Source organism: Symphalangus syndactylus, chromosome 10 (genome assembly GCF_028878055.3).
Source record: "Symphalangus syndactylus isolate Jambi chromosome 10, NHGRI_mSymSyn1-v2.1_pri, whole genome shotgun sequence".
In the NCBI taxonomy this organism is placed as follows: domain Eukaryota; kingdom Metazoa; phylum Chordata; class Mammalia; order Primates; family Hylobatidae; genus Symphalangus; species Symphalangus syndactylus.
Genome location: NC_072432.2, coordinates 109,540,552 through 109,565,394, shown reverse-complemented (window position 1 = coordinate 109,565,394; position 24,843 = coordinate 109,540,552). Strand labels below are relative to the sequence as shown.

The 24,843-nt window shown below is 40.2% G+C and overlaps 2 protein-coding genes and 1 pseudogene across 14 annotated transcripts in view; 2 read left to right on the top strand and 1 right to left on the bottom strand.

Moving 5' to 3' along the window:
- The window catches only part of OXNAD1 (oxidoreductase NAD binding domain containing 1), a 60,146-nt gene extending 47,722 nt beyond the window's left edge, over positions 1 to 12,424 (bottom strand). For 5 of the 12 annotated variants that reach the window (XR_010113930.1, XR_008660513.2, XM_055295521.2 and 2 more), the window contains exons 1-4: positions 12,060 to 12,394; positions 8,355 to 8,504; positions 6,555 to 6,697; positions 5,911 to 5,974 (exon numbers count right to left, since the gene is read on the bottom strand). Coding sequence is in view for 10 of the 12 variants with exons in the window: in XM_055295521.2 (XP_055151496.1) it covers positions 5,911 to 5,974; positions 6,555 to 6,697; positions 8,355 to 8,384 (237 nt within the window). In the remaining 2 variants the exon portion in view is untranslated. Of the gene's footprint in view, positions 1 to 5,304; positions 5,486 to 5,637; positions 5,889 to 5,910; positions 5,975 to 6,554; positions 6,698 to 8,354; positions 8,505 to 12,059 lie in introns of those variants that run through there. The other 7 variants (XM_063610784.1, XM_063610783.1, XM_063610785.1 and 4 more) reach the window with 7 other exon arrangements.
- LOC129491343 (THAP domain-containing protein 5-like) lies at positions 1,500 to 2,550 on the top strand (annotated as a pseudogene).
- Positions 12,425 to 12,482: 58 nt separating the features above from the next.
- On the top strand, positions 12,483 to 20,552 carry DPH3 (diphthamide biosynthesis 3). Of its 2 annotated transcripts, XM_055295529.2 has the most exons (3): positions 12,483 to 12,795; positions 13,334 to 13,408; positions 16,812 to 20,552. In XM_055295529.2, exons 1-3 carry the CDS (start codon positions 12,688 to 12,690, stop codon positions 16,875 to 16,877), a joined length of 249 nt encoding a protein of 82 aa, XP_055151504.1. In that variant the 5' UTR covers positions 12,483 to 12,687; the 3' UTR covers positions 16,878 to 20,552. The 2 variants fall into 2 exon arrangements, with proteins under 2 accessions (XP_055151504.1, XP_055151505.1); XM_055295530.2 differs by lacking the exon at positions 13,334 to 13,408 and having other exon boundaries at positions 12,553 to 12,795.
- Positions 20,553 to 24,843: the final 4,291 nt, after the last annotated feature.

The window sequence follows — 24,843 nt, the reverse complement described above, 5'->3', positions numbered from 1 at the left end:
CTTTCGCCACTGAGAGATATGTCCTAGGCCCTGCTTCCTCTTTGTAAAATCCAGATGACATCGTATCCTTAGGCTATCGCATGGATTTGAACTGAAGAGCAAATAACACGTGTAAAGTATACTCACTATACAAATTAAAGGCAAGAATGGAAGACGAGACTATGAGAAGCTGATCCAGTTCTGTTATGGCCAAACCTGAGGTGCCATTCATTTCAACGAGTCCAGGGTCCAGCCCCTACTCTATGGCTAGAAGCACCCTCAGGAGATTGGGGCGAGCTCCTAATGACCATATACTGCTGAGAAAGCCAGATATCATCTAGCTTTCTCCAGTTCCTCCCAACTCTTCGCAATTCTCATTCTGTATGGGAGAAGAGAGGAAATTAGAAACAGAAGAGGAGGACCAGGAGCTGTGGCTCATGTCTGTAATCCCAGCACTTTGGGAGGCCGAGGCGGGCGGATCACGAGGTCAGGAGTTCAAGACAAGCCTGGCCAACATAGTGAAACCCTGTTTCTACTAAAAATACAAAAAAAAGTTAGCCGGGCATGGTGGCAGGCGCCTGTAATCCCAGCTACTGGGGAGGCTGAGGCAGGAGAGTCACTTGAACTCGGGAGGCAGAGGCTGCAGTGAGCCAAGATCGCACCATTGCACTTTTAGCCTGGGCAACAAGAGCAAGACTCTGTCTCAAAAAAAAAGAAAAAGAAACAGAAGAGGAGAAGAGATGCAACTAAACATTTCCTGAAAGGTAGTACCACGATTGGATTTTCCTGTAATTTTCTGACTTGTGGGCACTAAAATTCTCAAGAGTTTGCATTAACTTTCTTTGTAGTTTACCTAAACTTGGCTCAAAATAACCCCCAAAAGTCCCAATAATTTTGTCCTATAAAATTCTGAAATGGAAGAAGGGCCGCCTTGCACCTTTTGCTGGCCCCGGGTCTCCCAGGACCTCATACAAGTGATACTCAGCTATATAGGACAGCGATTTACTCTACAAATCGCCAGGAACAAAAAAAATAAAGACCAGAAGCTGAGTTTTTACCCATTTCCTCTAAATGACAAAGAAACACTTGAAAAGTGGTAAAAAAAAAAAAAAAAAAAAAAAAAAAGCAAGATTGATGGGTTTCTAGTAAATACCAGTTACTATGTAGTGACCATTTCACTCCTGACTTTCTTGACATCAGACGGGAGATTTGATGTTTAAAACAAAGTACAGTTCCAACAACTTTTTCCTCTGCCTGAAGACAATCAAGTAAAAGACCGTTCTTAAAAAAAAAAAAAAAAATTCACAGAAGAAACAATTGGAAGATGAGAAAAAAGTATGCCTAAAAGCCAAATCAGAAAAATCACTTGTATTAAATGAGGCAAAGAAAAATATAGTTAACACAGATGTGCTCCCTAAACACGCAATTACTTGATTCATCTGCCTTGGTGAAGCCACCGGCTTCCAAATACAAGAAGCATACAAAATACATGTTAACTCTTTTCTTTTCGAGACAGTCTTACTCTGTTGCCCAGGCTAGAATGCAGTAGCGCAATCTTGGCTCACTGCAACCTCTGCCTCCCAGGTTCAAGTCAAAATACATGTTAACTCTTAAACTAGTTAAACAAGATTAACTAGGAAACCAGAATCTATCTTGGAAACATCAGTTAACTAAAATATGGATATAGGTGGTTTTCACACCTCTTCTGAGTATCTAAATTCTACAACTATAACTTTGATAATTTCAAATTCAGAAGGTATTCAACAGTCTTTGGAAACCCAAGAAGTGCTTGAAATACTACTATCTTGCTAATCCAAACTTTACAAATATTCCATGAAAATCAGGTCAGCACAGGATAATTCATTCTTATTTAGCACAATTAATCAAACAGTTGATTAAACACAAATAAATAATCTATTATTGCCATTTTTCTAAACCTGTAGTTAATTCTTTTATATCTGCCCAAAAAGAAACCAGGGAAATGGAAGACATAGACACTGAAGACTCCTTACATAAGGATGTAAACTATGGAACATTCTTTTCTTTTTTTTTAGAGAGAGACAGGGTCTTGCTCTGCCACACAGGCTGGAGTGCAGTGGCACCATAATAGCTTACATTAGTAACCTTGAACTCCTGGGCTCAAGTGATCCTCCTGCCTCAGCCTCCTGAGTAGCCAGGACTACAAGCATACCACTATGTCCAACTAATTTGTAACTTCTTACAGAGACTGGGTCTTGCTATGTTGCCCAAGCTGGTCTTAAACTCCTGGTCTCAAGTGATCCTCCTGTTTCAGCCTCCCAAAGTGCTGGGATTACAGACACAAGCCACTGCACTCGACCACAAATTGAACATTCTTACTGCAGACAAGACACAACTAAAGAACATTTTTGGCAGAAAGTCTCTAAGCTACATTCTAAGATAACTCTTCTTGACCTACAAACAACAAACTATAGGTAGACTGAAGTCTTTAGAAGCTCTTATAAGACAGCCAAAGCAGGAAAACTGGCTATCTGAAGAAAATGTCAGATGACAAAAAACTGTTTTACAACAGAAGATGTCACTATGATATAGAGTAAAAAGGCTTTAAAGCTATGACTGTTTTATAAGCTTTCTCCAGCCAAATCAAACTTTATGTAAAGGGAACTTTTTCCTGTATAAAGTTCTGATCTTAAGGAGCTATGAGAGTGCTCTAATGTTATCAACTGTATCCTGTTCTTAAAATGCTCATTTTTAGAAAAACTAGAGAGTTGTGCTGAAGAGAAAAACAGTTTTATTAGTTGATAATTTTCCAAATTAAAGTTAAAATTCAGTGAATAAATGATATGATTCGGTCATAACATGAAAGAACATGGGCATGTTCAAAAGAACCTGAAACAGAAGTCAGGTTCAGCAATCAGTCCTGGTTTCACCACTGGCATATATGGCTTGGGCAAATTACTTATCAAGACTGAAGCTCAGTTCCTAATCTATAAAATAAGAATATTTACTAGATCTCTAGTAGTCTGTTTCTTTATAGTTCTTTCCCTTTTCCTTAAGATAATTTTGTTAGAATAGGTTTTCCCTAAGATTAGATATACTTTCATAATACTAGAAGTTGGCTAGAATTTGACATTAACTATTGCATTATCCTCAGTATTTACTGAATTCTGTGTTGCCTGACCTTTTGGGCTATAGTTATGTATCTGTTAAATAAAGGAAAATACACCTTTTATTTTATTCCAGTGGAACCAAACTAAGGAACTGCCCCTTAGCCCAGTTCTCAGGTGAGGTACTTCAAACTTGAAAGAATATGTATATCAGTACTTTATATGTCACTAACCATCATAATACATAGTCATTTAAGCTTAACATATGTAGTTATACAGTTATATTTATAAACCAAAAATTTTAATGAGGTTAATTTTAAACACATTTAAGTATATTTTAGAAATCATAGTTGATATCTTTTTGTTTTTTTTTTTTTTTTAGTGATAGTACAGTGATTTATTGGAAAGGGGAAAACACACACCCAAGAAAAGGGAGTGTAAACGTACTCAGAGAGAGACGTGCCATTAGCATCTATTTCTTAATAGGTGTAACCTTTAAAGTATGTGCCTGCCTCATTTGTAAACTGCAGAATACTGAATACTGTACATTCCCACTATGTATATTTTATTAAAATTAATAAGCAATAAATTATAGATAAGTGGTGATAACCTTAGGGAGATAAAGGTCTTTTATTAGGAAACAGAAATGATGGTGATATAAATAAAAATACTGTTTATATCCACACAAATTTGAAAAATGTAAAAGTAAAGACTTTGTGGTAACAATAAAAATGTGAAAAATAGATATGTTTCCTTAGAATTGGCAGTCAACATAATTAAGTATGTTAATGCCTATGATGGATGCTATGCAAGTTCCTATTAGTCCGATTCTTAGTCTTTTCATCTGTTAAAAAGAAAATACTGGCCAGGTGTGGTGGCTCACGTCTGTAATCCCAGCACTTTGGGAGGCCAAAGAGAAGGGATCACTTGAGGCCAGGAGTTCAAGACCAGCCTGGGCAACACAGCAAGACCATCTTTACAAAAAATTAAAAATTAGCTGGGCACAATAGTGTGCCTGTAGTCCTCGCTACTCAGGAGGCTTAGGCAGGAGGATCACTTGAGCTTGGGAGACAGAAGCTGCTGTGAGCCATGACTGTACCCCTGTACCCACTGCACTCCAGCCTGGGTGACAGAGCAAGACCCTGTCTCAAAAAACAAACAAAACAAAACAAAAAAACAAGAAAATACTATTATCTATCGATCTATCTTACCTGTCTTAAAATATTATTATCTATCTTACGGCATAGTTTTGAGAATTCTGTAAGGTAAGAAACAAGTTTTTGGTCCTGGAAAACAGGAGGTGCTCAGTAAATATCAGCTGACGCTCAATAGTAAATAACGTACTAATTGTTTTGTAAATGCTTGATGATTGTTTTTTGCTCATATTTCACTTAGTTTCTACAGGCTATTAAAATTAATTGGTCTTGTAAAATAAAATTCTGAAATGAATACTGTAATTCAGGGACTAGCAAACTATTACCTGCAGGCCAAATCTGGGTGTTTGGCAAATGAAATTTGTTTACATACTGTCTATGGCTCTTTTCACATTATAAAATCAAAAATTAGAAGTTGTAATTAAGACAGCATGGCCCCAAAAACCTAAAGTATTTACTATCTGGCCTTCTAAGGAAAGATTTTCAACCTCTGCTCTAATTCCACCAGCCTCAAAATACAACAGGAAAGAGCCTGTAAGATAAATCACTTTTTTTTCATAATTTGCAAGGCCTTCATTTTATAAAAAGAAATCCTAACAAGTCTCACATTTACAGAATCAGCATTTTTGGTCACTTGAACAAACCAAAAAAAAAAAAAGTATTTTCAGATTTATCATTGGAAAACGTGTACTTCCCCACAAGCTCCTAAATCTACTATGCTAAACTAATTTTACAGACTTCTCAAAAAAAAAAAAAAAAAAAATGAACTTTAGGCTGAATCAACAAACACATTACCCTTAGTCCCAAAGTAATTTTCTGAAAGAAGTTAGCCTTAAAAGTAGGGCCTAAACAATATGCCTTTACATTAAAGTGTATCCTTCTATTAATAGATAAATTTAAATGAGACAATATAATTTCTGCTCATGTTTGTAGAAGTATATAATCCTTCTTTACATGAAATAGTTTTTTATTGTTAGCTTAAATAGACTTATAACACTAAGCTAAATATATCTAAGTGATAAACATTCAAAAAAGCAAAATCAAATATCCGATTTATGTTTTTAAGTAAAAATGGGGTTACTCACTGAGGTAAAGGGTGAGGATCCTTTATTTCTCAGCCCTTGACACCCCTTCAGGTGGTAGATTAGCTTTCTATAGTCTGAATATGGTGGAAAAAATCTGTACATTAGAAGGGTAACAAGAGCTCGTCCACTTTCCTTTCTCAGATTTTTAGTGCTTTCTCCCTTGATGAAATAAGAAGTTGTTCTAAAGTAGGAATGAGAACAAGGACTTTGAGACGTGAAGCAAGAAAAAAAAAAAAGACCCCACACAAAAAAAAACAGAAAAAGGTAAGCTATTCATAAAATGTAGGCTCTAAAAGAAGTTCTAGTGCTAAAATATAACCCTAAACATCATACCTGTGAGAATGGCTCCCTCAGTTGCTGCTCTACTCTCTTCATCAAAAGGTAATCCATTCATTCCAAGTTTAAAGGGAAAAATTTGAGTATCTGTCATCTTTTCAAATCAGGTATCAAATGTCCTGCTCAGAAAATTTCTAAATAGAAAAATAACAAACTTCCCAACTGTCCATCAAAAGGACCAGACTCATCTAATGCTTTACCCATAAGCCAGTCATAACCACATGTAAAAGGTCTAGCTGGAAAAACCTGTCATACCCCAAAGATACAAACCTCCCGTCGAAGGACACTTGCAGTTCTCTCCATGTGATCAGTTTTCCTTTTGGATTTCATTATGCTTTAATAGAAAGTAAAATTAGGTTATTACATATTATCCTCATAAAAATAATAAAATTAGTTTTTCCTGAAATATCATGGTTATCCTAAATACAATGTAACATTACAGATCCTATAAAATGGCCATTGAGTATTTGCCCATCTAACTAAAGTTTTGGCCGGGCATGGTGGCTCATGCCTGTAATCCCTGCACTTTGGGAGGCCGAGGCAGGCAGATCATCTGAGGTCAGGAGTACGAGACCAGCCTGGCCAACATGGAGAAACCTTTTCTCTACCAAAAATTAGCCAGGTGTGGTGGTGCACGCCTATAATCCCAGCTACTCGGGAGGCTAAGACAGGAGAATCACTTGAATCCAGGAGGTGGAGGTTGCAGTGAGCTAAGATAGTGCCACTGCACTCCAGCCCAAGTGACAGAGCAAGACTCCATCTCAGACAAAAAAAAACAGTTAACAATCTGAGAGCATGCACATTGAAGCCAAGGTGTTACCTTTCCGGGAGTTTGATATGCCTCCCACAACCGTCAGCAGGTCAGTTCTCTTTGAAAATCAACTTCAAATGACACAGAAGGCTTAATGACTCACCTGGTTAGAGTAAGGTGGCGCAAAGTGCTGAGTGTCAATCTCAGTGAAGCAGCCTCAGTACGGATGGCTCCAACAGAGCACCGCAACAACCCAGGAATCATGACAGCAGCACAGGCCATGGCGCTTTCTGGGCAAACGGAAAACTGAAATTTCAAATTGTTTTTTTTAAAAGTGGGGAAATATCAGACTATTTTAGAGGGTCAGTGAACAAGAGTTTGGATTTCTGTTGGTGCTATTATGAGTCAAGCTACCAGCAAAGCAGCCAAGAACCTAATTTCACCTTGACAAAATTTCTGCCACTATTTAGAGTTGACTCAAGGTATCTCCACAATTATGTATGTAATTTTTGGTGCTATCAAATATTCGTGTTCTCTATCACTTTCTAAAATCTCTGACCAAGTTCACATGACTAATCTTATGCTATTATAGAAGAGGGGAGTAGATTTTATAACTTCCTGATAATTGTATTCTACCTAAAGAGTACTGCATAAGTCTTTTATACTTCTTGTTAGGTAAAGTGTAAGAGCAAGATAAATTTATGACGGTTCCCAAACAAGAAGCTTAAGGTTCCCAGATATTAAAAAACCAAAACAGATAATAATAACACTATTCCTAATAGCCCAAACTGGAAACTATCCAAATGCCATTACTACAGGAGATAAGGTAACTGTGATACATTCACACAGTAAGATATACTATACAGCAATGAAAACAAACTGCAACTACATGCAGTAACACAGATGAATTACCACAAATAACATACTGAATGAAAGAAGCCAGACCCCAAAGAATAGATATTCTTTTATTCTAATCATATAAAGTATAAAAACAGACAAAATGAATCTATGATGTCAGAAATCAAGTTAGCAATTTCCCTTGGGAGGTGGTAGTGGCAATGTTGATTCTTAATCTGGGTGCGGATTGCATGGTATTTTCACTTTTTGTAAAAACTGATTAAGCTGTCCTCTTAGGATCTGTGTAGTTTTCTGTTTGTACTTGAACTTCAACAAAAAGTTAAACACACACACAGATTCTTCAACATTTCAAATTCTAAAAACTACCAGCCTATCAAGAAAAGCACTGATTTGGAGTCAGATGATTATTTCTTTTTGGTTCCTTTTCTATCATTTTCCTATGTCAATTTTTAAACATTTCTTTGTCTAAAATGGCCATATTTAACATGTTACATTGCTCTATCCGTCCATCTTAGTTATCTTGAGAATAAATGAAAACGCATGTGAATCCTTTTTTTTCTGAGCTTTTTGGGAGGCAGTATATAAATTAATTGTGATAAATTGCTGTTAGCAAAATATTCAAGCTAAGTGTTTACATTCCTACTCCATATTCATTAATTTGGTCCTTCATTCAACAAGTATCTATCAAGAGTCCACTATGTGGCAGGCACTGGCCTAATGGTGCTATAGGCATGAAGAAAACAAAAACTCTAACCTTAGAGAGCTTGCATTCTAATAGATGAAGACAGAAAATAAATAAAAATAAATAAATCTGATGGTGATGTAAGTCATATGCAGTTTATTTGGTTATACCCAAATCATATTAAAAAGCTCACTGCTTCATAACTAGTCTTTAGACAAACGATATATTTCTTCTTGTCATAGTATGTTGCATGCAGCATCATTGCGGATAAGCATGCCACTTGCTATTTTTCTCTTTACTAAATGAAAAAAGCAGAAGGCCTCTTCAACCTCATTCAAGACCACCAAATGTAGTTTTTCTCCATTAAATGTTCTAAGTCAATAATGTTACCTTAATCCCTGAAAGAAAGAAGTTGAAACTTACTTTAGAAGTCCACGAGATTTTAGGAGTCATTAAGTATATGGTCAGCTGACTGACAGAATATTTTGGTCCTGCTATTACACTGAGACTTTTGGATGTACAGCAGTTGGAACATGGACAGCTTTTCCATGCATTAAAATTCTCACAAAGTTCCTGCAATGGCACAAACAACATATAACAATGTTTTGGGGAACTGATCGAACTCACTATTACCTCTTAGCTGCTAAAGGAAAGGCTCATTAAAATCAGTAGGCATCACCTCATAACAAGCCCACTCTCAATTACCCCCTCTCCATCCATTCTTTCCTCCATGCTTCCATTTTTCTTTTTTGATTATTTATCTTACAGCTTATTTTGTTCATCTTCCTTGCCTGTCTTTAACACCTGCTACTTAGGATATCCACCCCAGGAAACAGCAGAGCAAAGGCTAGAATAACACAGTTACATGTCATTTAAGGCCAAGTTCCCTGATAAAATTTAACCACTATATTGTTAAATATGGAAATACTGTTCTGTTCAATGTTTTAGACAACTACTGCTAAAATAAGTTGTCCTCACAATAGGATACATCATTTAATGATTATGCTGTTTGAATGGTCTCCTTCTCAACTGAACTGGAAAACAAATGTTAATTTTAAAAGCAGTTCTTGCCGGGCACAGTGGCTCATACCTGTAATCCCAGCACTTTGGGAGGATGAGGTGGGTAGATCGCCTGAGGTCAGGAGTTCGAGACCAGCCTGGCCAACATGGTGAAACCCCATCTCTACTAAACACACAAAAAATTAGCTAGGTGTGGTGTCGGGCACCTGTAATCCCAGTTACTAGGGAGGCTGAGGCAGGAGAATCGCTTGAACCTCGGAGGCGGAGGTTGCAGTGAGCCAAGATCGTGCCATTACACTCCAGCCTGGGCAACAAGAGCGAAACTCAGTCTCAAAAAAAAAAAAAAAAAAAAAGGAGTTCTCTTTAAAATCCTAAGATTTTATTTTGTAAAAGTAACCATGACCAAGAGTGCCACCTACTGGTAAATAAAGGACATTTTTATAAAATTCTGTTCAAAGTGCTTTCCAAAGCTTTATGCCAGTCCTTTAAATAAAATATAAAAAATTTAAAACCTACTAATTTTTTTAAATATGTCCAGCGGTTTCATGCTGTAAGCATTTAATCAACCACAGTAGATCAATATATATCAAGTTATTTCTAAAACCATATAAAGAAGACCATCCCATCAATGTCTGTATCCTCACAGGCCTTCCATTACCAAAAAATCTTAATTAACTTTGTTTCTGAAATGCAGAAAATTATAATAAGTGCTAAATAAAACTGACACCCATTAAATATGTAGTAAAACAAATTTCTGCAAGCAACAGAATAAATTAAACATTTAAGATTAATTACATGGTTTCAGTTCAACACGTATACTCAGTTCATTCAACAATCACAGGGGTGCCAGGCACTATTTTAGGCCTTGGAGATATAATAAAGAACCAGACGCAAGGCCCTTGCCATCATGAAGCTTTTATTACGGTTCCAGAGACAGATAGTAGTAAACAAATAATTAACAAGATAATTATAGATTATGATGAGTGTGATAAAGGGAGTAAGAGTGATGGGGTAGGTGGGGGAAATATCAAGAAAGACATCTCTCCAGTGATGACACCTTGGCTGAGATCTGAATGATGAGGAAAAGGCGGCCAAGAAAATGTTAAAGGCAGACAACTCTGGCAGGAGGACTAGCAAGAGCAAAGGTCCCAAAACAGAAATAAGCCTAGCATGTTAGAGGAACCAAGGCCAGTGTCACTGGAGAGCAGTAAGCTGGTAAGAGTGAAATGAGATGAAGTCCAGCAGTCTATAGTAAGGGTAAGAATTTTATCCTAAGGGTAATGGGAAGCAACTGAAAAGTCTGAAGCAATCAGGAGAAGGACAAGACCTAATTTATATTTTTAAAGGACTGCTCAAGTTGCTGTGGGAAGGATAATAGAGGGAGAGGGGCGGGAGTGGAAGCAGGAAGTCCAGTTTAAAGACTCTAGCCTAAGATTATAATAAGGTAACAGCTACAGAGATGGCAGAAGTAGATGAACATGACATATATTTTGGAATCAGAGCCCCAAAACTTGCTGATACATTAGGCAGGGTGTGAGAGGACACTGACAGAGAAAAGCCAAGAATGTCTCAATAAGCATAAATGCACTGAAATTAAGTAAGTTCAAAGAACAATCATGACATCTGTCAATTTAGAATCTTAGGTGTCACTGAGGAAGAAAAAGGGCTCCTCTTGCTCCGACAGGCAAAGAAACTTTAGTGGTAAACAAGTAGTATACACAGAGTATTTGACCGGAAATCAGCAGAACTGGGCTCAGGTGTGACTCCTTCTTGCTTTCTAATCTTCAGCAAGTCTCCTCTTGCCATTTTAACATTACCCACGCCACCTCACTGGATTACTGAGAGGAATAAATAAAATGTCTACCAAAGTACCTGGCAAGCAAGAGTGTTACTAAAATCAATCCTAATACATTGACCCCTTCTCTTCCTTGTCAAACAACCTAGAGAGGTGGAGGTTTGGTATTGCCAATAAACAACTCCCTCTGGCCTGATATACAACAGCACTCATCAAATATAGTTTGCATTATACAACTATGACCTACTTCTTTTTTTTTTTTTTTTTGAGACAGCGTCTAGCTCTGTCGCCCAGGCTGGAGTGCAGTGGCGTGATCTCAGCTCACTGCAACCTCCGCCTTCCAGGTTCAAGAGATTCTCCTGCCTCAGCCTCCTGAGTGGCTGGGATTACAGGCACACACCACCACACCTGGCTAATTTTTGTGTTTTTAGTAAAGACGGGGTTTCATCATGTTGGTCAGGCTGGTCTCGAATTCCTGACCTCGTGATCCGCCCTTTTAGGAATAAATGTAAAGTTTAGTAGTCATTGTAATGTTTTCTTCAAAAGTGCTGGGTGGAGTAAAATAAACTACATTACATGCTTGGCTATGGTTTTACTTTCTTCAGCACAGTACAAGCTCAAATCGGGCAGAACGTTAAGAGCAGCCATCTCTGACCAGACAGTGCGGACGGTCAATGGATGCCACGATGAAAACATATGGAAAGCCATGGAGAACCTCCCTCCCCAAATCTAGTTCTCACGGGAACAAGCACTGCTTAGTGGAAGATCTCAGCAGCCTGCAGAGCTACAGTGCTGCTTTTTAAATCTAGCTCTGCTTGAAGTACATCACATCACAAATGACATCACTGTTAATTAAAAGCCTAGATTCTAGGGTCAGACAGATTTGAGTTCTCATCATAGCTTATTGCCATTTACCAGCTTTGCCTTAGGCAAGTTCCTCAGCCCCTAAGCCTCAGCTTCTCAATGTTAAAGATGGGGGCTTTGGAGACAGACAAGCTCTTCATTATTTCCCAGGTGTACGATTTTAGTCAAGATGCCCAACTCTCTGCACCTCAGTTTAAAGATTAATAAAATGGAATAACGTGTAAACTCCTAGAGTTGACAATTCCACTTACTGCAATAGCTGGCACATAACTTCCCAATAATGAAAGGTGATGTTATTACTATTACTACAAATCATCGTAGTTAATAATGTTATAAGCCTGGCAAACAGAAGACTAGAACTCAATCCCTGCCTTCCAGGGCTTGGTCCTTTCAGCAACACAATTTAGGGTATTTTAAGACGTCTGGGGTGAGAAAGAAGCGGAATGTACCTGCAGCCAGTAATTAACAAGCTGACCGTCGCCCTGGGCTCAAGGTCACTCGGTGAAGAGAAATTCTACGGGAACTGTTCGTCCGTCACCAGGAAAGAAGGTCGAGGAGGCTAAGCTGCTCTCGCCTCCTCACCCCGCCTTTCCCGAGGGCCGAGAGGATGCTACCTAGCACCTGCTGCAGCCTTCAGCGGGCTGTTTAAGGCGTTAAAGCAGGCGATAAGAAGCAGGGAAACTTTCCCCGCTGGCACCTAGCTTGCAGACCCGGCCACGTTTAGTTGCAGGCGCCTGAGATACTCCGCGGTCCCAGACATGACGCAGCAGCGCCAGCGAGCCCCACATTCTATTGGTCGCTGCCGTCCAATAGGAGGAGCGGTGCGCGACCCCGCTGAGCAACCTTGCTGTCGTCCCAGTGTCTCCGCCCCTAGTTCAGCATCTCCATGGTGACCGCTTCCGGTTATCCATTTGGCCGCGCAGGGCGGAGTTGCGTCATTGCCTATGCACCGGAAGCGCTAGTCCTTGCCCGGCGCGACCTGATGATGCCGAGCCCCGGCCGGCTCCGGCGAAGTTAGACCCTGGGAGCTGGTCTCGGACTGCCGGGGCGTCACCCCTTCGGCCACCCCCGCTGACCATGGCAGTGTTTCATGACGAGGTGGAAATCGAGGACTTCCAATATGACGAGGACTCGGAGACTTATTTCTATCCCTGCCCATGTGGAGATAACTTCTCCATCACCAAGGTAACTTCAGGGTCCCTCCCGGCGGTTCACCCAAGCAAGCGCAGTTTGTTTCCGCCCTGTTCCTTCCATCATTGGGTAGCCTTTGCTGCTCTGTCACCCACGCCCTCTTTCCCGTTGCTGAATCTTCCTCCTCCCGCGTACCCCCACCGCAACTAATACCCTGAGCTCTCTCGGTAGGCACGTAGTTCTGGCCTTACATTAAGCCAGGGAGAGGGTGGCGGAGAGCCTCTGTCTCTCTGCCCGATCCCTGCCTTAGAGTCCCAACCTGGGATATCTCTGTCGAGGACGGGACTCGTTTTTTGTTTCCCAGGGCTTTTGGGGCGACCGAAGCTCACCTAACCTTCCTAGGTGTTTCCCCTAAGTGACGCTTCTAGGGGAAAATGATGTCGGCATTTCTCGCTGAAGGCCCTGGGGTTCTCACCCACCTTGGGGGGAAGGCAAGCCACCAAGAGACTTGCATCTAGGAGTGGGATAGGTTTGGGGGAGGAGATGGCGAAGAGAAGCTATCCTGACCATATGGTGTTTGATTTCGTTGTAGGAAGATTTGGAGAATGGGGAAGACGTGGCAACGTGTCCTAGCTGCTCTCTCATTATAAAAGTGATTTATGACAAAGTAAGGGATATACTTTTAAAAGGGGGGAAGGGTATTGTAAGGCAGTGGCAGGGACTTAGATCAGCTTGTCAGTGATGAGTGCAGGAGAATGTTTCATTGTGCTAGGTAAAGTGCGGTATTTTTTTAGGCAGGTTTTAAACACCATTGATAAACAGCCGAATAGTAAATTAAAATGTTTAAAGTTCAGATTACATAATTTATTTTAGCTTTAGAGATAAATCTAGCTTTAGTGAAAATTATTATTTATTAAATAGAAAGCATATAGATTATTTTAATGGACAATTATATTTCTCTTCTATTTAATATGTAATTAAAATTGTTTAGAGCTGCTAGACTTACTTCGAAGGGAACAATTGTATGGTATTTCATGCTGGCTTATACACAGAATTCTGCATTATCTTGTTTGAGATATAATTCCTAGGTGCAGCTTTACAATTTCATTTTAGTCTTTAGTTGCCCTATTGTCTTTCACCCAAGGATGTTGACAATAGAAAAAAAAATGTTATTACTGCCCACTCCTACCCAAAGTTTTGTTCAGTACTTGGAATGGAATCTTAGGTAAGGAGCTTAACACTCTCAAGGATGAACTCCAAAATGAATATAGGGAAAGTGGGGATGAGGCACAGAGCCTCATGAGAGACGCGGGCTATAATTTAGACTGTAATTTAGAAATATAATGATTCATTCTTGTATTAAAATGTGCTCTGCAACAGCAAACAGGGTAAGGAAGATCAGGAGTGCTGGTCTGGGAGGAGGTTGCAATTTTCCATAGGGTGATCATGGCAGGCCTTACTGAGAAAGGCCTTATTAAGTAAAGATTTGAAGGAGGCGTGGGAGTGAGCCATGTACATATGAGGGTATGGGGTAAGAGAGTCGAGCAAAGGATCGTTCAGTGAAGAGGACCTAAGACAGGAACATGCCTGATTTTATCAAGGAACAAAAAGGAGGCCAGTGTGACCAGAGCAGAGCAGGATGAGAGTAGTGTAAGAAGTAGTTGTGGATCACTTTAAGGACTTAGGCTCTTGTTGTGAGTGATATAGGGAACCATTGGGAGATTTTTGAACATAGGAGTGCTATGATCCAACTTAAGTTTTTAAAAAAATGATTCTGGCTGCTGTGTTCAGAGTAGCCTATAGAGAGCAAGCATAGAAACAGGAAAACCAGTTAGGAGGCTATTACACTAATTAAAGAAGGAGATGGGTAGCTTGGACCTGGTTACAGCAATGGAAATAATGAGAAGTACTTAGATTCTGGATACACTTTGAATGACTGATTGGATATAGGGTGTGAAGGAGTGAGTCAAGGATGATTTCAATATCTGTGACCTTAATAACTGGGAGGATGGAGTTACTGTCAATTGAGGGAATGTAACTATAGGTATAGGGGTTGAAATTGTACATACTAAGTTTGAGAGGTCTGTCATCCAAGTTGAGCTGTTGAGAAGGCAGTTGGATATGCACATCTGGAGTTGATGAGAGAGATTGGCTAGCAATGTCAATTTGGGAGTTACCAGTAACAGATAGCATTTAGAGCCATGAGATTGGATGATATCACCAGGTCTGTGAATGTAGAGATGGATAAAATACAGGACTGAGCCTTAAGGCACTCCAGTATTAAAAAGTCAGGGAGGGAAGCGAGGAATCACCAAAGCTGATGGTAAAGGAGGAACCACTGAGAAAGGAGGAAAATCAGTAGTGTCAAATCCTGGAAACCAAATGAGAAAGGGTTGAGGAAGTGGTGATCCTTGTCACGTGACACTGATAGGAAGCAATCGAGAATTAACCATTAGCTTTAGCAACACTGAGTTCATTTGTGGTGGAGATGAGAGCAGTTTCCATGGAGTAGCAGGAACAGCGCATGATCGAAGAAATCAATGGGCAGAAAACTGGTTGGAGAGAATGAGAGAACAGAAGGCAGTGAGTATAGGCATTTCTTTTAAGGAGTTTGCTGCAAAGGAGAGCAGAGACATGGGACAGTAACCAGTGGTGATAGCGGATCAAGAGAGGGTTTAAGGTGGTAGAAATTCAGCCTTCATTAGTGAATATAGACACGGAAAGTTAGATTTAACCAGGTTTAAGGTTTTCCCAAGTGAACAGTAAAGAGTGAGAGAAGAGTGGTTATAATCGACCATAGACACAGAAAGTTAGATTTAACCAGGTTTATGATTTTCCCAAGTGAATAGTAAGGAGTGAGAGAAGAGTGGTTATAACCGACCATGGAGTTTGAACTAGGTAAAGAGAACATGAAGGGAGTGAGGGGCAGTGAAAGGGTGGTAGGATGAATATGGTGGAGGTCCAGAGGGGTTGGAATATGGCATCCAGGGTGGATAAATGACAGCAACAGAGAAGAATAGCAATGCGGTAGCCTCAAGACATAAGATTCTAAACTGATGGGTTTTAGACAGGAAAGGAGAACGGAGGCAAAAAGGAGGAACTAGCCCCACTTCCAATCCCTCTGGTACTAGGACTCTGAGAACACAGATCCCCCACTAGACAGGCATATAGGGGAAGCTGTCCTTAAGAATATGACTTCATCTCAACCTCAGCACTATTGACATTTTAGGCCTGATAATTACTTGTTGTCCAGAGAAATCCCGTGCATTATAGGATGTCTAGCAGGATCCCTGGCCTCTACCTATTAGATGCCAATAGCAATCCTCAGTTGTTTCAATTCAAACTGTTTCCAGATACTACCAATGCTCTTGGGGGTAAAAGGACATTTTGAGGAAGAGGTTGAGAATATGAAACATTGTGCTAACAATGGACCATGAATTCCAAAGGGCACAGTGAAAGGGTTCCAAATATTGGGCAACAGAGTAGCAGGGAGTAGGGGCTGATGCTTCGGTAATCAGATTGCTGGAGGTGAGGGATAACCTTGGAAGCAGAGATTTTTTGTGGTAGCTGACATAAGCCAGGATAAATGATCAGAGATTGAACTTCATTTACAAAGTAGCTAACATAGCAGGTTATCCATGTTGGGAACCACATAAAGACCTGTCCCTTTTAGTTAGCAGAAATAATTACTTTGAAGAGGACTGGTATTTGAATGACCAAATATTAAAGTGGAGAAGTTTTAGTGTAAGTAGTAATTAATACAGAAATTTAAAAGATGTGACATGTCTTTATGTGATTTCTGAGAAGTGGTTGCTCTGAACTGAAGATGGGGATGTTTGTTTATAAGGTGCTTTATATTAAATAATAAATTCAGAACAAAAAACTGATAATGTTTAAGATTCTAATTCTGGTGCTGTCATTGGCTCTTTGAACAAGGATGAAATGATAATAGCAATGGAAAAACAAAATTAACAGTGCTGGATTGATTCTGTAACAAAATGAAGGTTTAATATTAATGTATTTGTGACATGGAAATTTATTGGTTAATGTCATTTCTCACTCTGTCTTAGGATCAGTTTGTGTGTGGAGAAACAGTCCCAGCCCCTTCAGCCAACAAAGAATTAGTTAAATGCTGAAGAAGCCTTCAGGAATCCAAATCCTGAACAGTTGGAAATGAGCCCAGATAGAAATATCAAATGCAAAGCTACTGGCTTCACAGAGACAACCATTTGTGATTTGCTGTTCTGTGAGCGGGTGGATTCTTTCTATCAACTGCTGATTTCATCTTCAGGAAGCAAGTCCGTAACATGACATATCTGGATTTTGTGCTTAGAACCTTAAATTGGAAGCATTCTTAATTATCCATCTAAATTTAAAAGAAGATAATTTCAAAACAGTGCTTTCTTTCCCTTGGTTTCATCATTTTCGTATCTTAAACCAAATTACTTCAGTATCTGATAACAGCATCATCTACCTCAGTCATTAGGATTTTCTAATAAAAAAGAGATTGTATTTTTGACTTGGTTATTAAGATGATTAAAATTAGCCCTTCCTTTGAAATATGACATCAGCTTTGCTGTTCTAAATTTAAAATTAGTTGCTTCATCAGTAGCACACTTCTAGTTTCTATACCAAGCCAGTCTCCTCAGTGTTCCCATTAGAATGGACATGTTCTGTTCAGCATGTCATTTTTGTAATGCTTCATGCAGAGAGTTTGGTCGTAGCATTAAAGAGAAGATAGAGTGAGGTCACAGTGTCTCCAGAGCTAAAAGTTAGTGAACAAGAAAGAAAGTCCAAAATGAAGTGATGAAAGAATGAGGACTTTTCTTATATTCTGCATATTCTTTGGAAGTCAGGACAAGATGAAAAGAAAAATATCCAAAAGAAGTGAAATTGGTGACAGAATGAGAGGAGCAAAGCATACCAGTGTAGTAAATGGAATGTTTGAATGACTTTGCCAGATCAGAGCAAGTAATATTTCTGTATCTGAGTTTTTGTTTGTTTTTTGATAAGGCTAATGAAATTGCATTCCAGATAGGGGTTAATGTCAAATTTCCATGGCTGGTAGCTGTGCTTTTGGCGTATCACAGTGTTGTGTCACTACTACAAGGTAAAGCATCTACAGCAGAGAATGAGCTTGAAAATGAGAGACCTATTGTGAATAAATATGCCCATGAGAGCGTATTTAATAAGCCTCTATAACATGCAGCCAAACCAGACATTCACTCCTGCAGAGAAATGTTGCCCTGGAGAAAAAGAAATATATAAAGATAGGCTATCACTCTTCCTTTGCTGCAGTACTAAGAATAGCAAGAAATTAGAACCATTTACATTGGAAATTTGAAAATTCCCTTTATATACACTACTGTGTATAAATAAAAAATATTAATGCACTGATGTCTGTCAGGTTGTTTTAGGAATGGCTTCTGCAATTAGAAAAATAGCTTGCTAGAATGTAAGTGTTCTGTTACTTATTGGTAAATGTACTGCACACATTCATTGGAGGTTAAAACAAGTGAGTAGCCTTTTTTAACTGCCAGCAGCATGGCTGTGTACAGCCACTAGGCTGAGACAATAAATTACCAAAAATTGTACGCTGAAAATGCTCGGTACATTATGTGGCATATTCTGGATGTGATGACAAATCTCATTGCTGTTTGGGACACTGACATCCCAGAAGTAATCCACAACTGCTTTGCAAAAGCAAAGTGACTGCTCAGATGAACAGCGGAGTACTCACTTACTGTGGTGGGATCAGCTGCAAAGCGAAATGAACTGTGCCATGATCATGTTGATGGTTTTCTAGATACTGCCAACATGTTAGCTCTTTCTGATGCTGATGAATTTCAAACACGAACAGACACCGTTGATGTGGTTTTGCTAAGAACATAGAAGAACAGGAAGAAAAGTTGCCAGGTTCACACAACCCAGGAAAAAAACATAAAAAGCATTAGCAGTCAGTGACTGATGATAATGCTGCAATAATGGGAATGGTTTTATTTCTAAATCGGATTATTTCTAAATCAAATCATTTATTGCTTTGTTTCTAAAGCAATTGAGTCACTAAGTTTGTGAACTGTAAGAGAACACATCAAGATTGAATCCTATGTTAAGCAGAAAGTAAAACCAGAGCCAGGCGCAGTGGCTCGTGCCTGTAATCCCAGCTACTCAGGAAGCTAAGGCGGGAAGATCATGTGAGGCCAGGAGTGCAAGACTAGCCTGGGCAACATAGACCCTGTCTCTAAAAAATTTTCTTTTAATTAGCAAGGTGTGGGGCCATGAGCAAATTGCTTGGGCCCAGGAGTTTGAGGCTGTGGTGAGCTGTGATCACAACACTGCATTCCAGCCTGTGTGACAGGGCAAGACCTCATCTCTAAAAAATAAAGAGAAAGCAGAGTAAAACTGGACTCTGAGATATGACTAAAGTTCTGTGTGATACATGTGCCTTATTTAGCTCAAGACATTTCTGGAGCACCTGTAAAAACTGACTTGTAATCCAGGCTATGTCTCTTTTTAGCTTCGTAATCTTTGGCAAGGCCATTGGATTCCTCAGCTGTACAATTAGGAGACTCGATCAGGTGATTTCCTTTCTCAGCTGTCAGTTCTCTAATTTCAGGCTTGGCAGCTTGTAGGAACTGAAAAGGCAATTAAAACCTTTATAAACTCAAACTCAATCATGAATTACAGATAAAGTCCATTCTTCCGTAACTTGATGTTACCACACTTACAAGTTTAAAATATGAAGTCGACTGTTTAAAGGATTCTGCATATATTCTAGTGTGCACATTCAGAAACAATTTTTCTTGGAAAAAGCACCGAACATTTTTTATAACTGCACATATTACTTTATTGCCAGAATAAGTTGCGTTGCATGCTAAAGTCAGATAATTCAAATCCATTTGCTTTTATGTAGTTTTTCTTCTAAATATCAACATTTTGAATTAAAATGTTTATGATTTTATATAAGGTAGAAATCTTAACTGCTTTGGGGCATTGTTAATAGACTTTTTGTTATAGACAGTAGTTTTTAAATAAGGAAATTGCCCATTTCTACAGTTTGGGCTCTGTATTTTTATTGTTATTTGGGAAAAAAATAACTGAGTCAAGTGGTAGTAAGACAAAGTTGACATTCTTAGATGAGTAACTCAGTTTATTACAAGGAAAGAAGACTGTTTAAGGCTGATGATCAATTCTTGGAGTGGTTTCAGAGCCCAGCTCTGGTCAGAAGACAGTTTGAATCTTAGTTCCTCCACTGTGATCTCCAAGAAGTTACTTAATAATTATCTTCTGGTTTGTGAAATGTAGATCATAGTACCTCTTTGACAGGGTTGCTGTGTGAACCCATTCATTCTGCAATTAGAAAAATAGCTGTCAGGTGCTATGCCCTAGGCAAAGAAGTACCTGTCACATGCTAGGCACTAGGTGAAGAAGATTGGGTTTCTAAATTTGGAAACGTGGAAATAGAAGAGACAGAAGCAAGATTACAGATGAGTTAGAGCCCCCAAGGAAACAAACCAGGTGATGTGGGAGAGAGTAACTGGGTCAGGTGACTTTTTAAGGGAGTCTGAGCTCTGGCACTTTTTCTAAGACCTGAAGGATGAGAAGGAAACAGCCTTGTGAAAATGATTAAATGAGCTAATATCTATAAAACATGACAGCTAACGCCTGTCATGTGCAAAAAATGGTTAACTATTCTAACTCCAAAAGGAATTAAACATTGTTTTGAGCTTTCTCTTAGTCCATGTTCTGCTGCTGTAACAATACCTGAGACTGGATAATTTACCAAGAATAAAGGTTAATTTGGCTCATGATTCTGGAGCCTGGGGAGTTCATGTTATGACCCTGGTGAGGGTCTCGTACTGTGTCCTAACATGATGGAGAAGCAGAACGGGAAGCGGGCATGTGCAAAGATACCATACTGGAGAGTCAGCCTTGTTTTATAGCGACCCCCTCTCTTGGTAACTAATCCAGTCCTGGGAGAGGGAGCACTCACTCCCACCAGATGTCATTAATTTCTTCAAGGGCAGATCGCTTGTTATTCAAATACCTCTTAAAAATCTCACCATCTTTCAACACCATTACGTTGGGGGCCAAGCCTCAATATGAGTTTGGTGTGGACAAACCATATCCAAGCCACAGCAAACACTGACAGTATTCTTGGCATAAATATGAGAAGTACAAAGTTTTGGACACCCTTGCCTCCCTCTTACTGAATCTAGGGGTAGGGACCAGCAACCTGCGTTTTAACAAGCCTGCTAGCTGATTCTCATGCAGTTAAAAGTTTGGGAACCACCGGTTTTCAAACTTGACAGCACATTTGTAATCGCTTCGGGCGCTTTAAAAATTTGATGTCCCAGTGAGTCTGACTTAATTGATTTGGGTGCAACTTGAGCATCAGGATTTTTTAAAAAGTGTCCCTAGCGATTCTAATGTGTAGCCAAGGCCTAGAACCACTGGGCTAGAAAAGCAGAAAGTTCATAATCACTAAGTTAAAAGGAATCTTTTTTTTTTTTTTTTTTTTAAGACGGAGTCTCGCTCTGTCACCCAGGCTGGTGTGCAGTGGCACGATCTCCACTGCAAGCTCCGCCTCCCGGGTTCATGCCATTCTCCTGCCTCAGCCTCCTGAGTAGCTGGGACTACAGGCGCCCACCACCACACCTGGCTAATTTTTTATATTTTTTAGTAGAGACAGGGTTTCACCGTGTTAGCCGGGATGGTCTCTATCTCCTGACCCCATGATTCGCCAGCCTCGGCCTCCCAAAGTGCTAGGATTACAGGCATGAGCCACCGCACCCAGCCAAAAGGAGCCAATTTTTTTAAATGATCACACCTGCTTTGCACATTGAACAAGGAAAGGGGGCTCAATTGGCCACACACTGCATTTAGGCATGCAGTCAGCCTTAACAAGTGGCCAGGAGAGCTCAGGCTGGGCTAATGTACACAGCGAGAGAGCTCTAAACTGGGTGGCCCCCGGGCTGCATCCCATATTTAAACAATCACATTTTCCAGCACACACTGGCTGCTAATTACATACCTTACAAAAGCAACAGCTTCTGCAGGTGTAAGTAATTAGGATTTCTTTAACTCCATTTGAGGATGCCTGCCATTCCCTGCTTCTTACCTAGCAAATTGCCATGATTACATATTTGACTGTGAAACCAGTTTACAAATTATTCCTTGCTAAGGGTTTAAAACAAAGGGCACATAAAAGAGAAATCACAATTCCACAAAAGGATTAAAATACGGTGGAGGTAGAGTGGGGGGAATCTCCACCTTTCTCTACATATTTGCAGAGAGGCACTTACAGAAAAGCCCTAGAACTCAGAACAAAACACAATTCTTTGTAATGTATGAATGAATATTGTTCAAATTCTAGGAAAACAAGTTAGCATTTTGAAAAAGAAAATTGTTTTTCAGTCTTCAGACCTTACCACTCAAATTGGGGAAAAAAGGCACGTCCTCTTCAAGCCCTGGCACAGGTGGACAAGTTCGAACTTTGGGGAACTTTGGAAGTTAGGAATGTCCAGCTGCAGGAGTGGGAGCCCTGGAAGGGGCTGGTGAAGAAGTCTGGAAGGGTCTTTGCTTCTCTGGCAAGATTACCTCTGAGCTTGCAGCCAAGCATCGGTAATGGGGTTGGAGTTGCTATTGGTCAGTAAAGCTGGCAGGAAGAAGCACCGGGCATGCAGCAGGAAAGAGGGAGGATGAAAGCCAACCAGCCAGCGCCTCTGCAGCTGTCTCTCACCACCTTACACTGTAGCGCTCTCCAGAGTCACAGCTGCTGCCTCCTTTCTGCCTGTGAAACCTTGCACCAATTTCTCCTTTTTACTCATCTGTAACCCAGAACCACATTGGGAAGAGAATACTGGGAAATAGTCCCAGCTTGGCCAAGTTAATATAGCACAAAACTACCACAGTTACTGATACTGAAAAGCCACTGAAATCCACTTGAATATCTTAATTAGAAGCCCCACTAATTTTCATCTTGGTACAACCTGGAAAACTTTGCCGCAGCACCTGCTGAGACAGGACAAATGCTGGGAAACTAACCTAGCTACCAATGTAGATTGCAGAGGCACAGGTAGGCCCAGCAGGCTGTTTCCAAGGAAGACAGCCACCTCAGTCCCAGTTCTGGCAAGTGAGAGATACTTGATTTAATATATGAAGTAGCTCCCAAGTGGGGGTACATGCCCAGTAAGGAGTAGGAGACACCAATAAGTGCACAGGGCCACCAGCATTGCTTCAGTCCAGGAGGATCGACACTTGGGGCAATTCCCATGTGAGATCTGACCGTGGTATCAGGACCCAGTCACTAGGCAAATATTTGGGGCCAGACTTCATACTTAGAGGGGAACTGAGTGTTTGATAGGGTCAAATATTATGTCTTTGGACAAAAATTAATGCCGAAGTTGAGAATGAGGAAAAGGGGAAAGCAAACCCTTAATGGGCACTACCTGTGTGTACTTTAGGACAGCACAGGCCACCTGGTTCACCCCAGAGGACGTTGGGTCCCAGTGTACAATTCCTAATGGCAGTGAGGACTTAGAGCATTACTGTAGCTAGCAGGTATCTCCGAACCACCAACTGATGATGGTGATGAGAGTAAAGCATACTGGATAGGGGATTGGGGACCATTTTATGAGATTAAATGAGATAATGCATGTAAAGCACTTAGCACAGATTTTGCACCTAGTAAGGACTCAATAAATAACAGTTAATCTTACATGTTTCTTGCTCCATAATAAATTACTCAAGACTATGTTCCGAGGAACTTGCCTGAATTTACAGGTTTAGACAACAATGGACTCAGCCATAATGTGTCAGGGTTCAATCCAGAGAAGCTGAAGAACCACGAGTGAGAGAGAATGGAGATGTGTTATAAGGATTAGACTTTACATGGCGTGGGAGCTAGTGGAGGCATCAAGGGAAGGCAGTTATCTCTGCATCTGATGTTGATCCTAAAGTAGTAATTGGTCAGCCAAACTGGTAGTCATAAAAGGAAGCTTGGTGTGAACAAGAGAAAATACAAACCGGAATCTACATCTGTCCCACTACCTCCAACCTTAATGCTGTGGGTGACTTCCAGGGGAAGCTGGCACCCGTCTCCACAGAGTTGCATAAGTACTTGGCCCAGAACAAGGCAAGCTAGCAGATTGCAACATGCACGAGCACCCACTGTTCCTGGGATCTGGCTCCAGCCTTCAGAGCCTTAAAAAACATGTCTGCTGCTTTACTTCTGGCTTTTAATCTTGCAGAAAAATTATCTTGTGGTCAGTGCTAACCCAGGACCACCAAGGAAGGGAATTCTGGGAAATGTAGTCCCAGTTTAGCTAAATTGTAACATACACCATTGGAGAAGTCAAGGCAGGAGTGGGACATTATTGGTCTTCAATGAATAAAGGGATCGTAGCATCACATTGTTCAGATCACACTATGAAGTTGGCATCATAATCCTCATAGTAACTGAAACTAAGTCTTTGCCAATGTATCAATCAGGAATTGTTACATTACAAGCCACCCCAAAACTTAAAACAAAAGGTATTTATTCTTGCTTAAGTGTCTGTTGGTCAGCTGGGGGTTGGCTGATCTTGGTTGGGTTTGGCCAAGTGGCTCTAAACTGCAGATTAAGTCTGGGTCCAGTCTTATGTTTCTCTTCCTTCCTGGGCCAGTGAACCAGCTGGGACAGGTGCAGGAGCCAAGTCCCACTGCACATGCACATTTCAAGTCTTGGCTTGCATCGGATCTGCTAGTGTTTCATTGGCCAGAACGATCACATGGCTGAGCTAAAGTCAAGGGCAGGGAAATACAATTCTTCTATGGAGGTGGTGGAGCGAAGGAGTGAATAATTTTGAAAAGTAATTTAATCTATCACAGTCATTAAATGACTGGCTTGGCATTTCAATACAAATACTTTTGACTCCAACTGCCATTGTCTTTCTTTTATGGTAGTGTTTGAATAATTGAAAAACTTTCCAAGGCATAAGATGGAAGCAGTTGAAACTTTCAAACAAGTTAGTCATTCTCATCTTTCTGGCCAGACATGAGACAACAGTCCAATGGGATTAATTTTTGCTACATTTGCATTTTGAGGTTAGTGAGGCGTTG

Bases quoted from the DNA above. Each gene is read 5' to 3' on its own strand.
- DPH3 (XM_055295529.2), top strand. From the start codon at position 12,688: ATGGCAGTGTTTCATGACGAGGTGGAAATCGAGGACTTCCAATATGAC. The intron at 12,796-13,333 runs GTAACTTCAGGG...ATTTCGTTGTAG, and splicing joins ATAACTTCTCCATCACCAAG to GAAGATTTGGAGAATGGGGA. The intron at 13,409-16,811 runs GTAAGGGATATA...ACTCTGTCTTAG, and splicing joins TAAAAGTGATTTATGACAAA to GATCAGTTTGTGTGTGGAGA.